Source organism: Ctenocephalides felis, unplaced genomic scaffold (genome assembly GCF_003426905.1).
Source record: "Ctenocephalides felis isolate EL2017-DRISC unplaced genomic scaffold, ASM342690v1 CF-g0.4_SCAFFOLD_01492, whole genome shotgun sequence".
Taxonomy (NCBI): Eukaryota; Metazoa; Arthropoda; class Insecta; order Siphonaptera; family Pulicidae; genus Ctenocephalides; species Ctenocephalides felis.
In genome coordinates, this window is record NW_020537646.1 from 2,335,285 (window position 1) to 2,354,803 (window position 19,519).

The window sequence follows — 19,519 nt, forward strand, 5'->3', positions numbered from 1 at the left end:
CTCGAGCCATCGATTCTCTGTGGTATTGTCCAATTTTACTCGAAAACTTGTTACAGTGACTTGTTACTGCCATATGTTAAGCGATTACATTTTCCTCTGACTGTGCGATTTTCCTATTCCGTTCAGTCCAGCTTCCCCATCGGTTCGATCCAGTACACAACACAGCATACTAATGCAATTTGTCTATTTTAATCACACAAGCTGAACGCGAACTTGCCGAACCCGAGATACTTGCGGTATATGTGTTTCTTGATGTTCGACCTTAATCAGATTGAATTCTTATTGACCGAACCCCCTCGGACGGGGAGCTATCAGATCTTTCTCAAATGGCTCGAATCGAATCGTTCGGCTCACTAATGGCGAAAATGCTCAATCAGGTCTGTTTCTGTATGTGACAGGTCCCCGGAATAGATATGATGTACCGCTCATCTCTTAACCCTACGAGATATGCTAAGATATCTTCTTATTTGACATGACGACGTTATTGCACGCTGGGGATGAGGCGAGATGCCTCTCGGATATCAATCGATTCGTGCATGATAGGTACATGATATGTAATAAACAAGGTAATAGGCAGATACATGTAATAGGCAGATACATGAAATTTACACGTGTTTTTTATATAGTAACTAGCAAACCCGACGAACTCCGTTTCGCCACCAGATGGTTTCGGGAGAAAGATGAAGAATTTTTTTGTTTGTTTTATATTTGAAAAGGAAAAATTTGATCAGGAGAGAAAACCCGACTTATTTTATATATATAGAAGATAATCTTTTTGCAATTATTTAAAACAATTGCAATTATTGATCATTTTTATTACTCGAATTTTCAATTGCGGTGCGTGAAGTTCCAGCAATAATCAGGGGGCACGATGCCTTGCACCACTAATTTTCTTAGCTATAAACCTTGCGGAGCGCGAGACCTTTCCAACGAATGCAAAATTGTCGAAATCGGTTCTGGAGTTATTTCGTCAGGAAGGAAAACCCGACTTATTTATATATATATATAAAAGATATTCTATGATACTCTACAGCTAATCTAAATTTTTTAATTTGATCTATATGTTAACCATTACCTCTCGCGAATTCCGAGATTTATATGAATTTTCGGAATCCGAGTGGAAAGGGTTCATTCTTAACCATACATAATTTTTAACTTATTATAAATTTGTATTACTAGACTTAGTATGTCATAAGTATAGTTGCATTTTAAGTGTGATGCTTATACATAATTAATTCGAGTATTCTATATCAATTTGCATTTTCGTTCTCTACATCCCGATGCCTTAATTAGTTTTCTGCTTAACGAACTTAGTTTTCGCACTTGCATGGTATTAAGAAAGTTTACGAATCCAATTAACAGTCTCTTTAAATAATTTTTAGCGAATTTTTCGAAACAACAATCACCAACTTCTAATAATATTAAAAGCAATTTTTTTGTGTCTTAGATCGACTCTAATTAATTTTATTTAAAATAAACATTTAAGTAATCAGGTACTGAGTATTATAGTAAAAATGATAATATATGCATTAAAGATAATAATGTATTCATTAATTTATTTATAGTAAGATCTGATTTATGCATGATTATATCTTCCTTCCTTGAATTCATTACAAACACAGTTAAAGTAATTATACTCCTCTATTTCATTGTTTTAAATATTCATATGATCACGGACGACTTTATTTTACAAATGTATAAAAAGTTTCCTGAGTTTCACATATTGTTCAAAATATTATAGAGACAATACATAGGACACGGTTTTATGTGTATTGTTTTAAACGTGTTGTGAAGGTTAGAGTTCACGACGTGTCGTGAGAGCAACGACCAAGGCGCCTCATTCAGGTATGCTTTGCCATCGGTTTTCCTCCTGAGTTTGGAGTCTTACAATTAGATCATCACTTTACTAAAACTTGCATTCGAAGCATAGGTTATGTAGATTATGGACGATATTCTGAAATACAATGTATTAAGGTACATTGCGCCAATATTTTTTATTCTCATATATTTACAAACTTTCTAGTTATAGGGGTCGTTTAATAACCACGCGAGGTTTTTAGAGTGTGGGGGGTTTGACAAAATGGGGACGTGGTTGAGAGAGGGGTATAGTAAGATATCACGTGTATTTATATTTCACCTGTTTTTTTAAATCCAAACATTTAAAAAATAATAAAAAACCTCACATATTTTTCTCGTAAATAAAAATACCCGTGATATTTGGTAGGGAAGGGCGGGGTAATTTTGGATATCACCACGTATCAACAAGGGGGAGGGGTGTCCAAAAATCCTTAAAAAAATCATCACGTGATTAATAGACATCTTCTACGTACCATAGCAACATGTTAAAATTTCTTTAGCTTTTAGACAATGTTTGATATATATTGATAAAAATTACTGAATGATTTGATGTGTTTTCTGATTATTTCTCGGTGATATTCAATGTTTTGTAATATTTCCCTTGAAAAAAGTTTGAATTCGAATACAGACAATTTCATTGGTTTTTCTGAATATCTCTATATTTTATTCTGAATGTCTGATCTGAGTTCTGAAGTTGATTCGAATGTCTGTTCTGAAAATCTGAGCATTGATCAAAATCTGAATATGATATCGTTAAAAGAATTGATGATTTTCAATTGTAAGCAATAGATACCTTAAATATTCAATCAAAAAATAATCATAAATATTTCATTATATTTTCTTTACTCATAATTCACCTTTTTATCCAAATCAGAATTTTTTTGCCTCGATGATGCATCATGACCAAAACCTGACACTTCCCTTATTTTATTGAATGAGTTAAATTAATTAATTCATTATTAATTGATTCACTTACTATCTTGGTCTGAAATTAAAAAAAAGTTCAATATTATTATTTTACCCAGTACAGATTTAAAGTTTTATAACATCTGTTAGCCAGTCAAGCGTTCTGTAATTAATCTTGTTTCATCTGATAAAGCATTTCACAGAATTCTATTACTGAATAATCATACGCCTTTAATCTGACTAAGACGTCTTATTTAAAGAAATAATAAATAGGATAATATTCTTATGAATGCTTTCGTTATAGGATTTATATAGATACACACGATATTATGCGAAATGGATTAAACTTATTTTATTAGGTTGGGGATCGTTCAAGTATTACATAAGCAGATTTATTACAATTATTTACCCCCCCCCCATCCCCCTTGTCAGCAAAAGTGAGCAAGGCTCTACCCCATGCTTACGTAAACATTTTGCAATTAATATAAAAAATAAAAATACTACCTATGACGTAATCATCATCCAGACTCCCCTGCCCCCCATGTCAACCCAAAATAAGCAAATCAACAACCCCCGGCCCCCCTATAGTGCTTACGTAATACTTGAACGGCCCCTTTGCAATGTAGACCATTTTTATTATTGTATAGTAATTTTTACACTTATCCAACAAGTGAAACTGTAGAAAATAAAGACCAATAATACGAAATGTTCTGACCATTGGAAGAGATTTTGAAAATTGGCATATCTTAATGTACATAATTTTTTTTTTTATAATTTTGCCCTGGTAGTGTTGTAGCGTAGGGTCTCTGGCAAGTGCGATTTGATGATCCTCGGGGTGGCTTTTGTAATTGCCTGAATGTGTTCGTATTTATCTAGACAAATTTAACCGTATAGAAACTTTATACTAATATTTAAATTAAGAAAATTATGTACATCTGGTGCACACAGTGCAAATACAATAAACTTAAAATGGTTGTGTGATAATTATAATATATTATAGGAAATGTTTATTTTCTATGTCTTTTACCTGACCCATATTTACCTAATTGATATTCTTCTTCCTCCACTAACCCGATCTCTCTGTTTTCGCAGATGGCGCCCCTCGGCCAAGAAACTATGGGATAACAAGGCGGCTGGCGATTGCAAGCCGCCGCTGCCGCCTTTGCACCTGCCCGCACCGCACGAACAACTCTGGAGGGACAGCACGTGGTCCACACAAGGTGAGTTTTGACACCGATGTTAACTTTTAATTGATCTTGCGCAAATTTACGGTCTAATGAAATTGAGACTGGCAGATGTTGCGGGAAGCCACGATGTAAAGGATTTTGTATCCGCTGTTGAACCAATGCATTTATTAGTTAATTGAATTTTTATCTTCTAATTAAGAATAAAAGTTGAACATAATTTTTGTGCTTAATTTTTACAAATGAGTTAGAGAGTTATTATCGTAGTGTTGGGTTTTTAATGTCTTATACTTGCTCACTACTTTAAACTGCTATACGTTCGAAATTGCTGTTACAATGTTTACCCGCGTTGAAATAAAATTATTAAAGTTTGTGTAATTCTGACTGTTTAATGAATCACATTTTTTTCAACTATTTGAAAGTTAATTCGAAATCCAGATGCGCTTCATTAAACGTGCTATTGCGCAATGTAATGTCGAATTACGTTATCTGCATTGAAAATGTATAAGAATTGATTCTCTATAGTCGTGTTATAAATGCCTCTTCTATATATAGCTCGTAATATTGTTTATTGATTTTTCAGTTACAACCGTACTCTCTGTAATCGCTTTGCCTTCAATGTTTGTAGTATTTTGTATAGGTATTTTATATCATACAATTGTGAAATATTTATCACTGATATCCCGTTCAGCTCGAAGAATTTTAAAGAATCGATACCTCGTTTTGCTTGAAATGTCTTTGGAATATCCAATTAGTTACGATTGGAAAATTACCAAGAAATATTGTCGTACCTACAACTTTAATGACAGTGTAATCAGATTATATAATAATAATTTTTCCTGATAATAAAATTGTACTCATTATTGATTACTTAGCTATATACAACATCATAAACATAATTTTTGCTCGTTGTGTAATAATTCTCGATTTGTTTTTCATCTTTACTATATAAAAAACAAATGAATCGGCAAAAAACGACGGTATTTATTTCTATTATATTATCGTTCTGGATGAGTTTATAAATTGTTTTGATGTAAAAATATTCAATGATGATTTAGATGGAATCAAATCATTTTCTTTTTCTCTGACATCATGTTTCTTTATTATCTAATGAAAAGCAAAACACAACCACGAACGAGCGGTCTCAAAGTTGCTCGGTTCTGCATTTGTGAACTGTTTGTGGCTCTTATCTCCGACTTCTTTAAAAGTCTTTGTATGGGTTTAACCTTCAACTTATCACAGACATTAATTTAACCATCTGTTCGTGGTGAACGTAAAATAGTATTTATGTACTAGTTATAGTTTTTGCTACGATTTTTTCTCTGGATTTATTATCAACCTGATAAACCGTGGTTTTGGCAAATGAAATTGTGTAGAATTAATCATCATGATTTATGTTGCCATGTGTTTGTTTAATAACAATATAATTATTATTATGTTGATGGTCATTAATTAATAGTAATAAATGGTAAGGTGAATAATAACAAGGAGGGTAAGAAAATCATTGATTTTGTGGTGCTCTCATACCAAGGACCTGCCTTCGTGCTGACTACTATTTATTATCATGATTGCAATTTCATTTTGGTTAATTTATATTATTAATAAATTATACACTTGCTAATTTTAAATATGCATTTAATTTCAAATAAAATGTGCATGTGCAATGTGCATTGCAAGTGCAAATGTGTATCTTAAAACTCTTAAAATTAAATTGTAAAAATTGTCTAACCTTCAATTCCGTCATTCACTATAATTCGTGTTATAAATTACTTTTATGAAATATCACATATTTCCACAGTTCTAACAGTACAAATTGTACCTAATTAATTTACAATTTGCTATTAATTGCAATCAGAAAAAAGTTCACAAATGAGCTTCTGTCTGAACTTTAATAAAAGTCGTTTATTATTACTGGCTAAAAAAATTTCATTAATCGCAAGTAACTTATCCCCAAATGACGCAATTTATTTTCAAATTATTGCTGACGTTGATTCATCCAGACTTTTAAAATCCCTACTTAAAGATTCCTTACTTGTTCAAAAATATTATAAATATAATTAGGTATGCAGAATGCGTAACACAAATTATTTTGTAATATATTTTCCTAATTTATTTTTTCCATTTCAAGATATTCAAATTATGTTTTGCAACAACTCAATATTGATTGATTGTTTTTACAAATACTTTGTTTTTTATAATAATTATCTAAATTAATTTAATCAATGTTTTATCCATTTGGTTACAAGTTGATTGAAGCTTCAAGTTTCCTTGGTGTTTTTGCATTTTGTTTGCAGAAGTTTTTGTCGAGAGATGAATAAATTGTATTTATCTTCTTCGTTCTTGAAACGAATGGAATTTTCCAAAGAGCATTGTTGATACATAAAACGAAATATTTACTGGAAGAATATTTTTTTTGTAAATGCTGAACTTATTAATAAATAGAAATAATCGTCATTTCAGTTTCAAAAATACAACATTAATGGAGTTAACTCACCCTTAATAGACATTTTGCAATATTTCACTTATATATTATACTTCAGTTGTAATTTTTCATTTTTTTCTTTTTGAATTATTATTATTATTATTATTATTATTTATACATGCTATTATAAATTATCCTTTTGCTTCCATTTACATCAAACTTACATACATATATATTCATAAATTAGAAAACTTACCAATGGGTAGCTCTCTAAAAACATTATAGTCTTGTAAAGTCTCAGAATAATTACTGAATGTCTTTTAATCATAAGACTGATTGTAATTTAAATATGAGTAAAAAAAAATTAAATTATAATTATTAACAATTTAGGGCTCTATTTAATTTAAATTAAATATAAAATGTGTACATGATGATCATAAGAACAATAAAGTTCTCCATGGATGTATCGTTTTGATATTTCCAAGAATTTGACTCGCAAAGGAATATGAATTTGTCAAGGTTGCCAAATGGATACAAAAAACTAAATTTGCATAGAGACACAATAATTAACTCTCTCATGTTTAATATTGCACCAAAAGCGTTTTTAAACATTGATTTATATACCTTAAATTTATCTACTTATGATTATAAGTCGTCAGTCTATGGATGATATTTTAGCAATTAAACAGCAAATTGTTTTGGTCTATGAAATTCACTGAAGTAGTATTAGATTTTAGAAAAATAAAATAAAAAAATGAATTTTTTCTAAAATATTTTATTTTAGAAAAATAATTCATACGAACCATTTGCACGAAATTAAATATATTTGAAATATAACAAAATTATTTAGATTAATTGCTTATATTTCTACAATAAAAATCATAGTTTTTTCGGTTGCTTTTGACTTCATTTTAGTATTACCTCTATCTCTCAGTGGGTTGTGCATGACGATGCATCTTCCTGCAAGTTTTACCAATACGACACAACGCCTTCACATCTTTCTCATAACTTTCTTAAACGCAATACTACAGTCAGAAAATAACTTACATGAACTTTGTTATTTTGCAGAAGTGTCACAAGCTATGATGTCTTCTCGTCGTGCATTTCCTGCTCAGATCGGCAGCAGTGGCGCTGACAATGCTTCCATATTGTCACCACGCGATTCAACGAGCGGTCTAGGTGTAAAAATGGTGGAATATGTATTAGGTGGATCCCCTACGGCTAAAGAGAGCCCAGCTGGTAACAACGATGTCAAACAAGAAGCACAAGGGCAAAATCAGACACAAAATTCGAGCGCTAATAATAAGGACAACAAGGGTGGCAGCCCATTTGACGTCAATGGCAAAAAGGAAGATTGTTGCCTGCAGCAAAATGGACAAGTCAACGGAGTTGATGATGATAAAGGATTCAAGTAAGTTATAAAATAAGTGTATAATTTTTAATTCTTGAATTTTCGGGATGTGTTATTTCAATGGTTGTTTCATTTTTAGTGATTTTAATGATTCCATTTTGACACGGATTGTAATCAAAAAAATTGTTAGTTTTAAGTAACTTGATTTCTGCTCCTTTTGCTTCCAATTTGATGTATTTTATTTCCTTCGATTGCTGAACGTCACTTCCGGCTCGAAGGACCAATGTTTTTTTTGGATGGTTGTTGTGATTGATTGCTTTGCTTTTTGAAGGACCAATTATAAAATACTTTAATTTGTAATTAGTAATATTTATTTTATATTAATCACATAAATTACATCGTATTTATAATAATTTCAATATTGTTTTTGATAACGTATTGATTGATTTGATTTTTGTATGATTATCGATTGATGATTTTTTGTTTATATATCAATATAACCGCATGCTTTGATTGGCGCGAACAGGATGACATGAAGTTTTCTCTGTTTTCCAAGCATTCCTCATCATTCAAATATTCTATGATTCTCTATGATTTTAAGAACAAATATGTATATTATTAAATATTTCATGATCACTTGATTCTCTAGGTCATTAATGCTATAATTGCCAAGTACAAAAAAGACTGTACATAAATTAGCGCAATGACCATGATCGATATCGTTAATGATGGATCCCAGGCCATCATGATTAGCACTGGGAGAACATAATTATACGTTGCCATTTCGCATTATGAGACGCCGTTTATCTTTGATAAATATAGCGTAATCCGTATTATAATCAAATCGAGTCATCTTTCTAAAATATGATTTATGTTTTCTCTAAGTTAGAGACCAGCATTTCATCTGTCCTATCGCGTACGGTCATAGTGACATTGACATGATGACATTTCAATTCGCGTGCGTACCCACACTCTCTTTCATTAAATCTATTATGTGTTGATAAATGCCAATTAGCACGCGGTATAATTTTCTGAACGGCAGGTGCTATCATTACCCTGTTTAGGAAATTCATTGTTTACGCCTACACTCGTCTTTGAATATAAGTATTTTTAGGCAAAAAATGCTCGAAGATGTAGGAAATATTCTTTTTACGTAAAGGGTTTTTTAAGGAAATAATTTATGATGAAATTAAAATTAACCTTTTTATTTTCGTTCTGGATCAGCCAGAAATTTGCTGTCTTATTTATAGAGTTTTACATTTATCAAAGTTGAATTTTAATATGATTTTCGTGAAATCTGGAACTTACTAAATTCTGTCAGAACTACTAATATATATTTTTACAAGAATTCTCTATATAATAAATAACACTTGCGGTTTAAATCAAAACAATTTGCACAAAATTGTAAATTTGATTTACACATCAGTCGTTAATTGTTGACTGTAGCTTACATGTGCGTACGCAACTTTTATTTTCAACATTTTCCCATGCGTACATTTTGGATGTCATTGTTTTGTTGCTTTTAGCTTCTACTACCATAAACATTACGAAATTTTTAAATTACCTTGAAAATCCATCTGTGTGCTTCTACACAAACGCTTTTTACTCTCAGGAATTAAATAATTGGTTTATGTGTGTTAGAGAACACTAGGTGTAGTTGCCCAAGACGCATTCGGAGACATTCACCTTGTGCTTTGGCAGCAGTCTTGGAACGTGACGTTTTACAACGGCTTGATTGCGAAATTTTACTGTCGCCGCATCATTTTGTGATCACAGCTATATTACTATGGCTGTGGATCCATGATCTAGCGTTTTGTTATTGATGGATTTCTGCAAAATTGTAAAATTCTTGCATCATCTATATTTTTATCACATCAGCTTATGATTTATACCAGCGTTGCTCAAACTTAGTTCGAACACTACACTTTTGAAGATCAAAATTTTTGTAGCGCCCTTCTACCAAATTTTTTATACCTATATAATCTCTAAAAAAAAACTTTTTTTTAAATTTTAATAATATAGTTAGTGTGTGCTAAATTAGTTGATTTAGCCTTACATTCTAAATTAAAAATTTTTACCATTGAAATGCAAATAAAACGCTACTTAAAATAGTGTATACATGTATCAAAATTTAGTTAGGGGTCTGTTATCGTCTTTCTTTATATTACAATCGCCTACTTTGAGAAAGGCTGGTTTATATGTGTACTTTTGTTTAAAGAGCACGTACGAACCTCACAGAACCTGAAGTTATTGATTTATCATTAATAAGAAACATGTCAAAAATTTTTTGCGATTGAAAAAAAGCCTGACATTTTTTCCAATTACATTTCTGAAAAAATATATCTGTTTTGGGTATGAGTCAGTGACACTGAAAGTGATTATACCAAATTGTTCACTATTTGACCATTCGGTTCGAATGGGCCAAAAATATGTTGTTAAGATGGATTGCAAAAATGTATAAGAAGTCTGTGATCCACCAAGATGCTGTCGAACTCTATTAAAACACTTGCACTTTGTTTATATTGTCGAAGGACCAGGTATATTTAGTTAGTGGCTATATCAGACCGATTGAAAATAATAAAAAATAAGATGATAAATAAATGTTTAATTTTTGTATATTTAAATGGAACGATTTATAGACTTATAGATGATATGTTTATTAGATGAGATTTAGATATTACTCTTTTGAGTGTTGATTTAAGACTGCTGTTAGTTATATATGAAATTTTAGTTAATACTAAATTATAAAGATTTTACAATTTTATACATGGAAATCAATCGGGAACAGGTGATTAAGATTCTTAGAAAAATGAATTAATGGTATGATGATAAATTTAGGGACAGGATGCATTACAATGAAAGGGATTATTTAATAGTTCTGAATTACATAATAAGGGATGAGGATTTATTATTGCTATCCTGTATGGAGGTAATAAAATATATAATTTGACCAGGGTTGAGTAAGGCGTTAACACAAATTAAGGGGCCAATTCTTGGATAAAATGGATATGTGTTATGGTATTGCTATCTTATGGGTCTATATTTGTATGAGTTGGTAGTCACAAACTGTCAAAAAGCTATGTATTTACTGTGCGATCACAAGTTTTACACATTAAACCCAACCTACGAAATGTACAAACGCCAAATAACAATTTCATTAAGGATTTGATAACACATACTTGAAGTTAGATTTTATGTGTGAAACACGTGATTGCATAGCAAATACAAAGCTTTTCGAATGTTCGTCACTATCAACTCATACGAATATAGATCCAATGAACATCCTATTCCATTCCTGAATTGGTCACTATATCTCATTAATTGTTGAATTACATTATAGCATTTAGAATTCCATTTTTTTATGATTTAATAATTTTAATCAGCAGAAATGTAGAATGATTTAATACCGATGTACGGCTGTTGCACAATGCTGAACGTTTTCACCTAGCTTACCCTGCTGGAACTTGTACGAGAGCGCATTATATAAATCGCGAAATAAAAATGTGTGGTGCATTGTTGTATATTTTATTGTATGCCACAAGCGAACCGTGAGTCTCGTCGTCTTGTGAGTTGTTTTTTCGCCCATTCGTGCTGTGGCTTCGATGTCCGGCGGATTTGAACAATAGGGATGGTAAAATATTTGCAGAAGGTTGTTATCAATATGTTCCATCTATTTGGATTGCTAATGTACATATAAACAAGGTCCACGCTTAAGTTTCCACACACGGTGCAGATTTTCTCAGTTGTGTTTTTTGTGTTTACTGGACATATCTCCTCATTTTGATGTAATGAATTCTTTTTTTAATGTCGACGATGCCAATGAATATTTTCCCATCACTACTGTGCGAAATGTACCGCGTCTGTGATGAATCGGGACAGCACCGCCGCTGCGCATCGCTGCCGAACGTTGCAGTTTTTCTCTCGAATGATCGCGCTTTATTAGTCATGTCCCAAGTTGAGTTATCACTATTTTTGATAAAATATCTTTTATACTTATTGAAAATTTCTGAAGCCAATGAGCACGAAACACTTGCATTTCAATACGAAATCGAAATCCAATTATAATTAATATAAGTTATATCAAGACCTTAAGGAGCACAACTAGTGTAACCGCCTAGAAAAAGGTGATTTTTGGGAATTTATATTAAAAAAAAAACTATCAATTATTTCAAAATTTTAAGAATATATTTACACATGTTTTAAGAATACATAATAAAATTTTTGAAGAAAAAAATTCAATATTTTTTAAGTTATTGTCAATTTCCAACGGCGCTAAAAAAGGCTCTTCACTGCTGCAGTGATTCCGGCCTTCTGATGGATGAAATCTAACAAAAAATTCTCGTTAAACTAGATAAAAACTTAAACGATAAAAAAAATCAAAAATTGTCAAAATGGCGACGTTTTAAAAAAAAAGTCGAATTTTACCCAGTATTTTGGTCGTTTTTGGACTGCCAAAATTCGATTTTTGATACGATCAAAAAATCGCTAGTTCATTTTACGGAGAACTATATATAGAACATGTAAAAAAAAATTGATAGTGATCGGATCATTTGTTTTTGAGTAATCACTGCAGCAAATTCGGAAAATGCTGTTTCGAGAAAAACGCATTTAAAGATGAAATGATAGTTACACTATATACTATATATATGCTCTTTAAATGGCTGTGACTCAAAAACTATTTAAGATATCGATTTAAAATTTTAGTATGTTATTTTTAAAGGTATAACCTATCGAAATATGGAAAAATTGAAAATTCGATTTTTTGAAAATTTCACACTAGGTGTGCCCCTTAATCGCCATGTCAGCCATATATGCCTAATGTTAAGTTGTAATATTGGAGAAATGTTCTAGGAAATTGACAAAAAAAATTTTCTTTGATACATCAAGTTTCTTCGATACATTTTTAACAACTATCTAAGTTACAGTCCATGTGAAAATTTCTCTGATTTGTCGTGACGATTATTATTATTTCTATGCTTTTCTTCATAAATCAACAAATCATTTTATCTTTCATAAAACTGGTTCTATATAATCATATACCTAACATATATTTATAACTCTTAATGATTATTTATCATTTAACAATAATTGATACTTGTAATTTAGAATTTAACTGAGCAAATCGTTAACTGTCTGTACTATAAGAGAATTAGTACATTGTCATTAATCATTTTACAGCTTTATTATTAAATCGTGTGAAGTAATTGATAATTACACTTAGATTAAAATAAATTAATTCATAGAACCAAGAAGTATCAAAGTATGTTCGCACTTTAATATTGTTTTTTTTTTATTATTATATTATTATTTCAATGATTTTTTTTAGTTATTATTGCTTTATCTATTGTTCAATATTATGTTTTGTGCGACTGTAGACGTGCAGAGCGTGAAAATTAATATTGTTCTAACATATTAACATTCAAACAATTGTGCAAATATCAGGTACTTACATCCGTTTGTCAGATTACATCGCTGGGTGTCGCGCTTGTTTGATGGCCTGCTCGCAAACCAGTCCAGTTCAAGGCCTCAGCCGGCGAATGTGGATGCATGTGCGCGAATGATCTCGAGCACAAATGCTGTTTTCTTCATCTTCTGTCCCTCAACTCGTTGCACATCCGATGCAATGAGTTTCCTTGCGTTTATATGCAATAACTTTTATTTCAAAGCGCATTGCCAATACGTTCTCGAAATCATCCTTGTTGTCAAGTAGAAAATAGAAATGTGTTATGGACTGGATGACTGCTCTTGTACTTCAAGTTCTGTGAATCGATGTTAGCGGAAAAGACTTTGATTTCAAGTGCACGTCTTTGTGTCACGACCATACCACTTTTAGAAATGAATGCTAGGTCATTGTGGCTGTAGATCGGCAATAAAGTTGTATTTAACTTAATCATATTTTAGTAGAAAATCAATTTCAACATTTTATAGCAACATCAAGATTAAAGTAAAGTTTCCATATAAGTCATAACACTTAATTAGTTTGCATACTACATCACTTTTGGTACCACTTGACATGCATAATGAAATTTACCTTTAAGCCATCATTAAACCAATTTGGACATACGGTATAGAGCTATGGGGGCCAACTTCTAACGTTAGAACGTTTGATCTAACAATTCAAAGATTCCAGAATAAATTATATAAAGAAAATTTGAAAGCACCAAAGTATATTCCAAATTAGTTGCTACACTAGTCAAAGATGGAATAAGCATTACCTCGTACATTTTTCTCTATACAAGTACAAAAGTCGTCGGTAATCACCGAAATTTTCTCGACAGAAAACTCCGCTACAATACTACCAGGGCCAGATTGAAAAGAAAGTTTCTCTTGCATTAATCATCAAATTCAATTAATATGACCTCGACTAATTATTGGCAATGACCAGATTATTTGTAATTTTTAGCGTCTTAAGTTCTTTACCAAATGTTTTACTTATTGTTCGTTTCAAAACAGTACTAAAATTATTATTTAATAAAAAAGGAACAATGTTCTGCAAATGCAAGTTTGCGAGATTACTTAGTTTGCTAGTTGTCTGAAGCCTAGCATAGACATCATATATAATAACTTATGTTTTTCAAGATAGATACGTCTATGTATCTTGGACAAATTACTACGTCGTATGCAGTACATCATAAGCATGTGTTTATATTTCTATCATCCTAAGAGCGAAGCCTGTTCTTAGTAGTGGTGTTATTATTAGTTTCTAGAAAAACAATTATGTCTATTGAACACATGCAGCTTGTCTTTGTGTCCTTGTTCTTTCTAAAATAAAATCCAGCGCGTTTAGTGCAACAGAACAGTCGAATAACCGAACGCGGTCTGCCGGAGTACTATTTATGTACATATTTACCGAGTTTACGAGTGTTCTGTGTTTTATGTTTGCAGACACGGAGCAAGGGAGGTTTTCGACGTCGGCGACGTGCCCTCGCTAGCCAGTGCTGCGACTTGCATAACTTTTACACTGCTGCCGCAATTGTCTGCATTGTGCTGCAATAGCCGTGCATATTACTTACCGCTGATAAGCTTCTTGCGCCACACGCGCGCACATGAATCGAGTTCGCTTGCCGCAGAACAAACAAAACACAATTCTCTGCTGCTGTCAACCCTTGTCTATTTGCTGCACGTTTTGCCAATATTTTATTGAACGGTGCGCGTGTTGTTGCTCTGCCAGAAAATATTATTTGATACACAATACTCTATGAAAGATTACTTTCACGTGCACATATTATTTCATCTTACATGTTTTATATATTTCTCTTTTATACATCTGTTTTATGATAGAAGAAAATATTGAACAAAGTTTCGGATTGAATATTTGAACATCTTCGACACATTTCATATAATATGCTGCATATTAAGAATATATTTTTCTTTTATTGCCATTTATAGTAAAAGCTTCAAACATAGTGCTTAATATATTTTATTGCTTATTCTAAACTTATTATCACTTCATGCATATTCACATCGTATTGCATTCGAAGGCTTTTCTCAGCCTCCTTGAATATCAAAAATCTAGATAGTTTTGTATCTTGAGTAAATATCACTATACAGCAATGTATCGATTTATTTGATATATTAGCAGCCGATATTTTATCCATTAGTTGACTTATTACTGGTCTACGTTATGGACTGTGATACTGCAAACTCTGCAATAACTCTTAATCTAAAGGGGAGAATGTTTTATCGTTTTATCATTAACAATGACAAAATCTAATTTATTTCTAACGCAATTCACTGTCCTCATACAAAGCATTCAATGAACTAGTTTTTTGCTCCCTAGATTGTATGAAGCAACCGAGTGCCTGCACAAGTGCACTTCGCATGCTAAGACGAAAATAGCAATTCTTAAACTTGTCGTTTTTCTTTTCTAAAAATGCGAAGATCCTACGATGACAAACGCAAAGTCGCACTTTGATACCTCAGAAGCAAAAGGTTATTAACTTGCCTGCAGCAAAATATATAAAGATAAATATTTTTAAATAGTGTTTTAGTTTTTTCTCTTTTAGTGAATATTAGTTTTTTCTGAGAAACTCTGTTGCGATGGTACGTTTTATTATTATTGAACGCAGAGTGCATCGATAAGAAAACTTAGAAAAACTTAGAAACGTGGAGTAGATAAAACGACTTAGGAGCGTCTGGAAGACTTTAGATGTAGTGAGGGCAACAAATGTCTGAAACTATTTAGATAATGTTAGTTATTGTACGGGTAAACTCAATATTCCTTGAAAATCCATATATTTAAATTTCATATGATAAATCATTTTTTTGTGATTTTATTGCATATTGTTTTAATGCATTTTGTTCCTGGTTTTATCGCACCTGCTTTTTACTCATAAAATTAATGATAACCGCTTGCAACAGCTGTCTGATAAATTAATTTCTTCATTTTATTACATATTTCAACTTTCATACTCTTTGGAATGTAGCAACTGATTAACCGATCAATAAAATCAATAAAATGGTTGTTTATTCAATAAATGATTTTGTAAAACACTTTTGTTCGAGCAATCGTTCTTGAAAGAACTGTCGATTATGAATTCAAGGTAATTTGTTTTACACGCCCGCAACTTATATTACAAGGACACTGCGAAACAATTTTATTATCGTTACTTTTTCCGGACTGTTTTTGTGTAGAATAAAAGTAGATTTTTTTTAATTTTATCTTTGTATAATTGCAAAGCAATTCTTCTTTTCTTCTATTCTATCGTTTACTTTATCCTATCTTCAGGAATTCCAATAAACGCAAGATAAACTTTTTTTCATTTAATTCCAATAGTACGAGGCGGCGTTTATAGCTCACTGAAAGACTTTTTAATTACACGTCGGGTTTATCTGGATCAATTTGCTCAATAAATACTCACATCACCATTGTTTAAAACTGTTCGTGCTATTGGTGTTAGGATATTGATGCTTTGTCTGCTTTACTTTTTTACAATATACTATCATACCCTGTTGTCCAAACATCGATTGGCATTTGATTTACATTCTAAGTACGTACTACCAAAAATTGTTAATACCAACATTGGATTAAGCGCAGATTTTTTTTAAAAAAAGTATTGTATATCAATATTCTTTTATGGACTAGTAAAAAAATATTTTTGCTCAATAACAAAACATCTAACATGATAAAAATGAAATATTCAAATCATTCAATTCACAAGATTCTTGGAATCTTCGATTTCCAACTAGAATCCGACTGCGCTCTGGTTCAAATCGAACGCACGATGATATACAACATGTAAAATTTGATGTATGGCATATTTGTATCCGATTTTTACAGCCGACGAAATTGATATTTTTACGATTATCTTTTTATATATATTCTAATATACGAGCTCGTATTGCGGTTGATCCATAAAATACGAATGTATTTAATATATCTATAAATAAAATCCATAACTCTAAAACATTCTTTATACTTATTGTTATGTTAGATAAGCACTTATATGTGGTTCTACGTATATAAATATTAATCTTTTACTGATGTATTTGAGTTTACTGCGTTATTTCCAGGAATTTTCTACTATTTATTCAAACCATAAGTGCTATTGTTTTTTACATGTATTTTTTCATTTATCGCCAATATTTCAAGCAAATTAGTTGTTGTTATAAATAAGTTAACAAGTCTGTTTACAAGATTGATGCACAGTTAAATACTAGTATATAAATCCATTAAAATTTAAACCATCACCATTACGCAGTGTGATACGATTAATAATACTCTTTTGTCATGGGCACGTACCATGTTTTCGTTACACAAAGTTATATTACAAAAGCTTTTCATTATTCATTCTTCTGTTATTTTGAGTCACATCCCAGGACAATCGCATGTAAAAGCACAGAGTGAGAATTGTCATAGAATGGATGATGTTGATAGCCATTGAGTTGATAACTGTTTTGTTTGTAATTGGATAAATTCAAAATTTATACATAAGAGAAATCATAAAATGATAATTTTATCAGGATGTATGATCCTTAGATGGAAGAAATTTAGCTAAAATCATTAGTAATAGAATTATTTTGAAGAAAGGTTTTGAAATCGTAGTTACAATGTTCTGCATCTAATCTAAAAGAATCTGATTTTTCATTAGTCTCATTCTTTACAAACGTTTGTGGATATATTGACTTCAGGTAGGGTAAGTTATGGTAATGGGATAAAAATCGAAAATGAAAATTTTTGCGTTTTAGAAGTCTGAACATTTTGGCATTCCTCAGAAACCTTCACGTTTGAGAGGTTTCAGAACATTTTGGCATACCTCAGAAATAAAATGATGTGTGTGTATGTGTGGAGACAATTTTTCGTCTGCTATTTTGGGCGTATGGATGAACCAATTTGAAAAATTCAAAAAACAATCGATTTCTATTGATAGGGAGATGTGCTGATTAGTTTTTGGCAAAGGCAGGTCCGTCCGTTACCGAGATACGGGGCAAAGAGTGCAGAAAATAGAAGAGTTTTTGAGAGTACTGAGTATCCAATTTGAATCATCCAAAAAACATTTTGCTTGTGTTGGCAAAACAATTGTTTTTGAAGAAAATATTTTTGATTCAATTTTTTTTTTCAAAAAAATTTTTTTTGTATATCGAAAATAATTCAGATTTTAATTTTAATTCTGGCTAAAGTTCTAAAGCTCACTTAATATACTTTGAATAAATAATTTTATCTTTGTAATTCAGTTTATATAATTTTTATAAATATTAGAAAATTTTACAGTATTTATAATAAACTATTTAAAAATATTTAATATTCCTCGATTATTTCGTTAAGGTACTGAAAGTTCCAGCAATTTGCCATATACCACTAGTTTAATTTTGGTTTTGTTAACTCTATATTAATAATATTTAATACATTCGAATTTATTAACATGATTATAATTGTCATCTTTACGTAAGGTAAGTTATAGTAATCGAAAGTGAAAATTTTTTACACATTTTTACGTTTCAAAGGTTTCTGAACATTCTGGCATCCTTTAGAAAAAATTAATGTATGTTTGTGCTCGTATGTATTATGTATGTGTGTATGTTTAGATACAATTTTTAACTTCCCGTAGAAGTTTGTTTTCATCAAAGAATCCGATTCGCTAATTTTATGTTTTCTCGACGTTTCAAGCCATTCTGAATCGAATGAGACCAAATTTGGAAAAAGTATGTGTGTGTGTATGTGTGCGTGTACGTGTGCGTGAACAGATTTTTTGTTCATGATTTTGAGAGCGAGGATCAACCGATTTGAATTATTCAAAAAACATTCGATTTGTGTTGACAAGGAGATGCAAATGCAAAAATAGTAGTTTTTGAGAAAACTGAGCATGCGATTATAAAGATTTAAAAAACATTTGATTCGTATTGACGGAAAAACGCTGCGGATTAATTTTAACGGAATTTGTAGAGAAATAAATTGGAAGTATTGAATGCTTCGCTGTAATGTCAATTGATTTTTGAACCGGAAACTGGAAAGTTCTTTACAAGCAAGCAGTTGAAAGTTTTATTTAACTTATAATTTGCCATTAAGAAACTCGTAAGAGTTTTTATGTTTATTGATCTTTGTAATTTTTAATTTCTCGCCGTTTCCCAACTTTTGGTCTATTGTGCAGCAATTCACTTTTATTTTACGTTACGAAATTGTGTGCGAGCGATCGTCTGACATTCGTTTCGGGCATAAAAAACGCACAATGATCGCTGCATTAGGGCAGGTCCTATACGCACCGCTGCAAGCGGAACCGAAAGAGAAAGGATCGACGAGCGAAAGGGACGACTTCACCTTCGCTTCCCAAGTGCGTCGGGATCGAGATATTGTGCGTGTAA

The 19,519-nt window shown here is 31.4% G+C and overlaps 1 protein-coding gene across 1 annotated transcript in view; it reads left to right on the plus strand.

Annotated features, from left to right (window-relative positions):
- Positions 1–472: 472 nt before the first annotated feature.
- The window catches only part of LOC113370225 (maternal protein pumilio-like), a 27,487-nt gene continuing 8,440 nt past the window's right edge, over positions 473–19,519 (plus strand). Inside the window, exons 1-3 of the mRNA XM_026610898.1 lie at positions 473–543; positions 3,856–3,983; positions 7,438–7,780. Coding sequence (XP_026466683.1) covers positions 473–543; positions 3,856–3,983; positions 7,438–7,780 — 542 coding nt within the window. The remainder of the gene's footprint in view (positions 544–3,855; positions 3,984–7,437; positions 7,781–19,519) is intronic.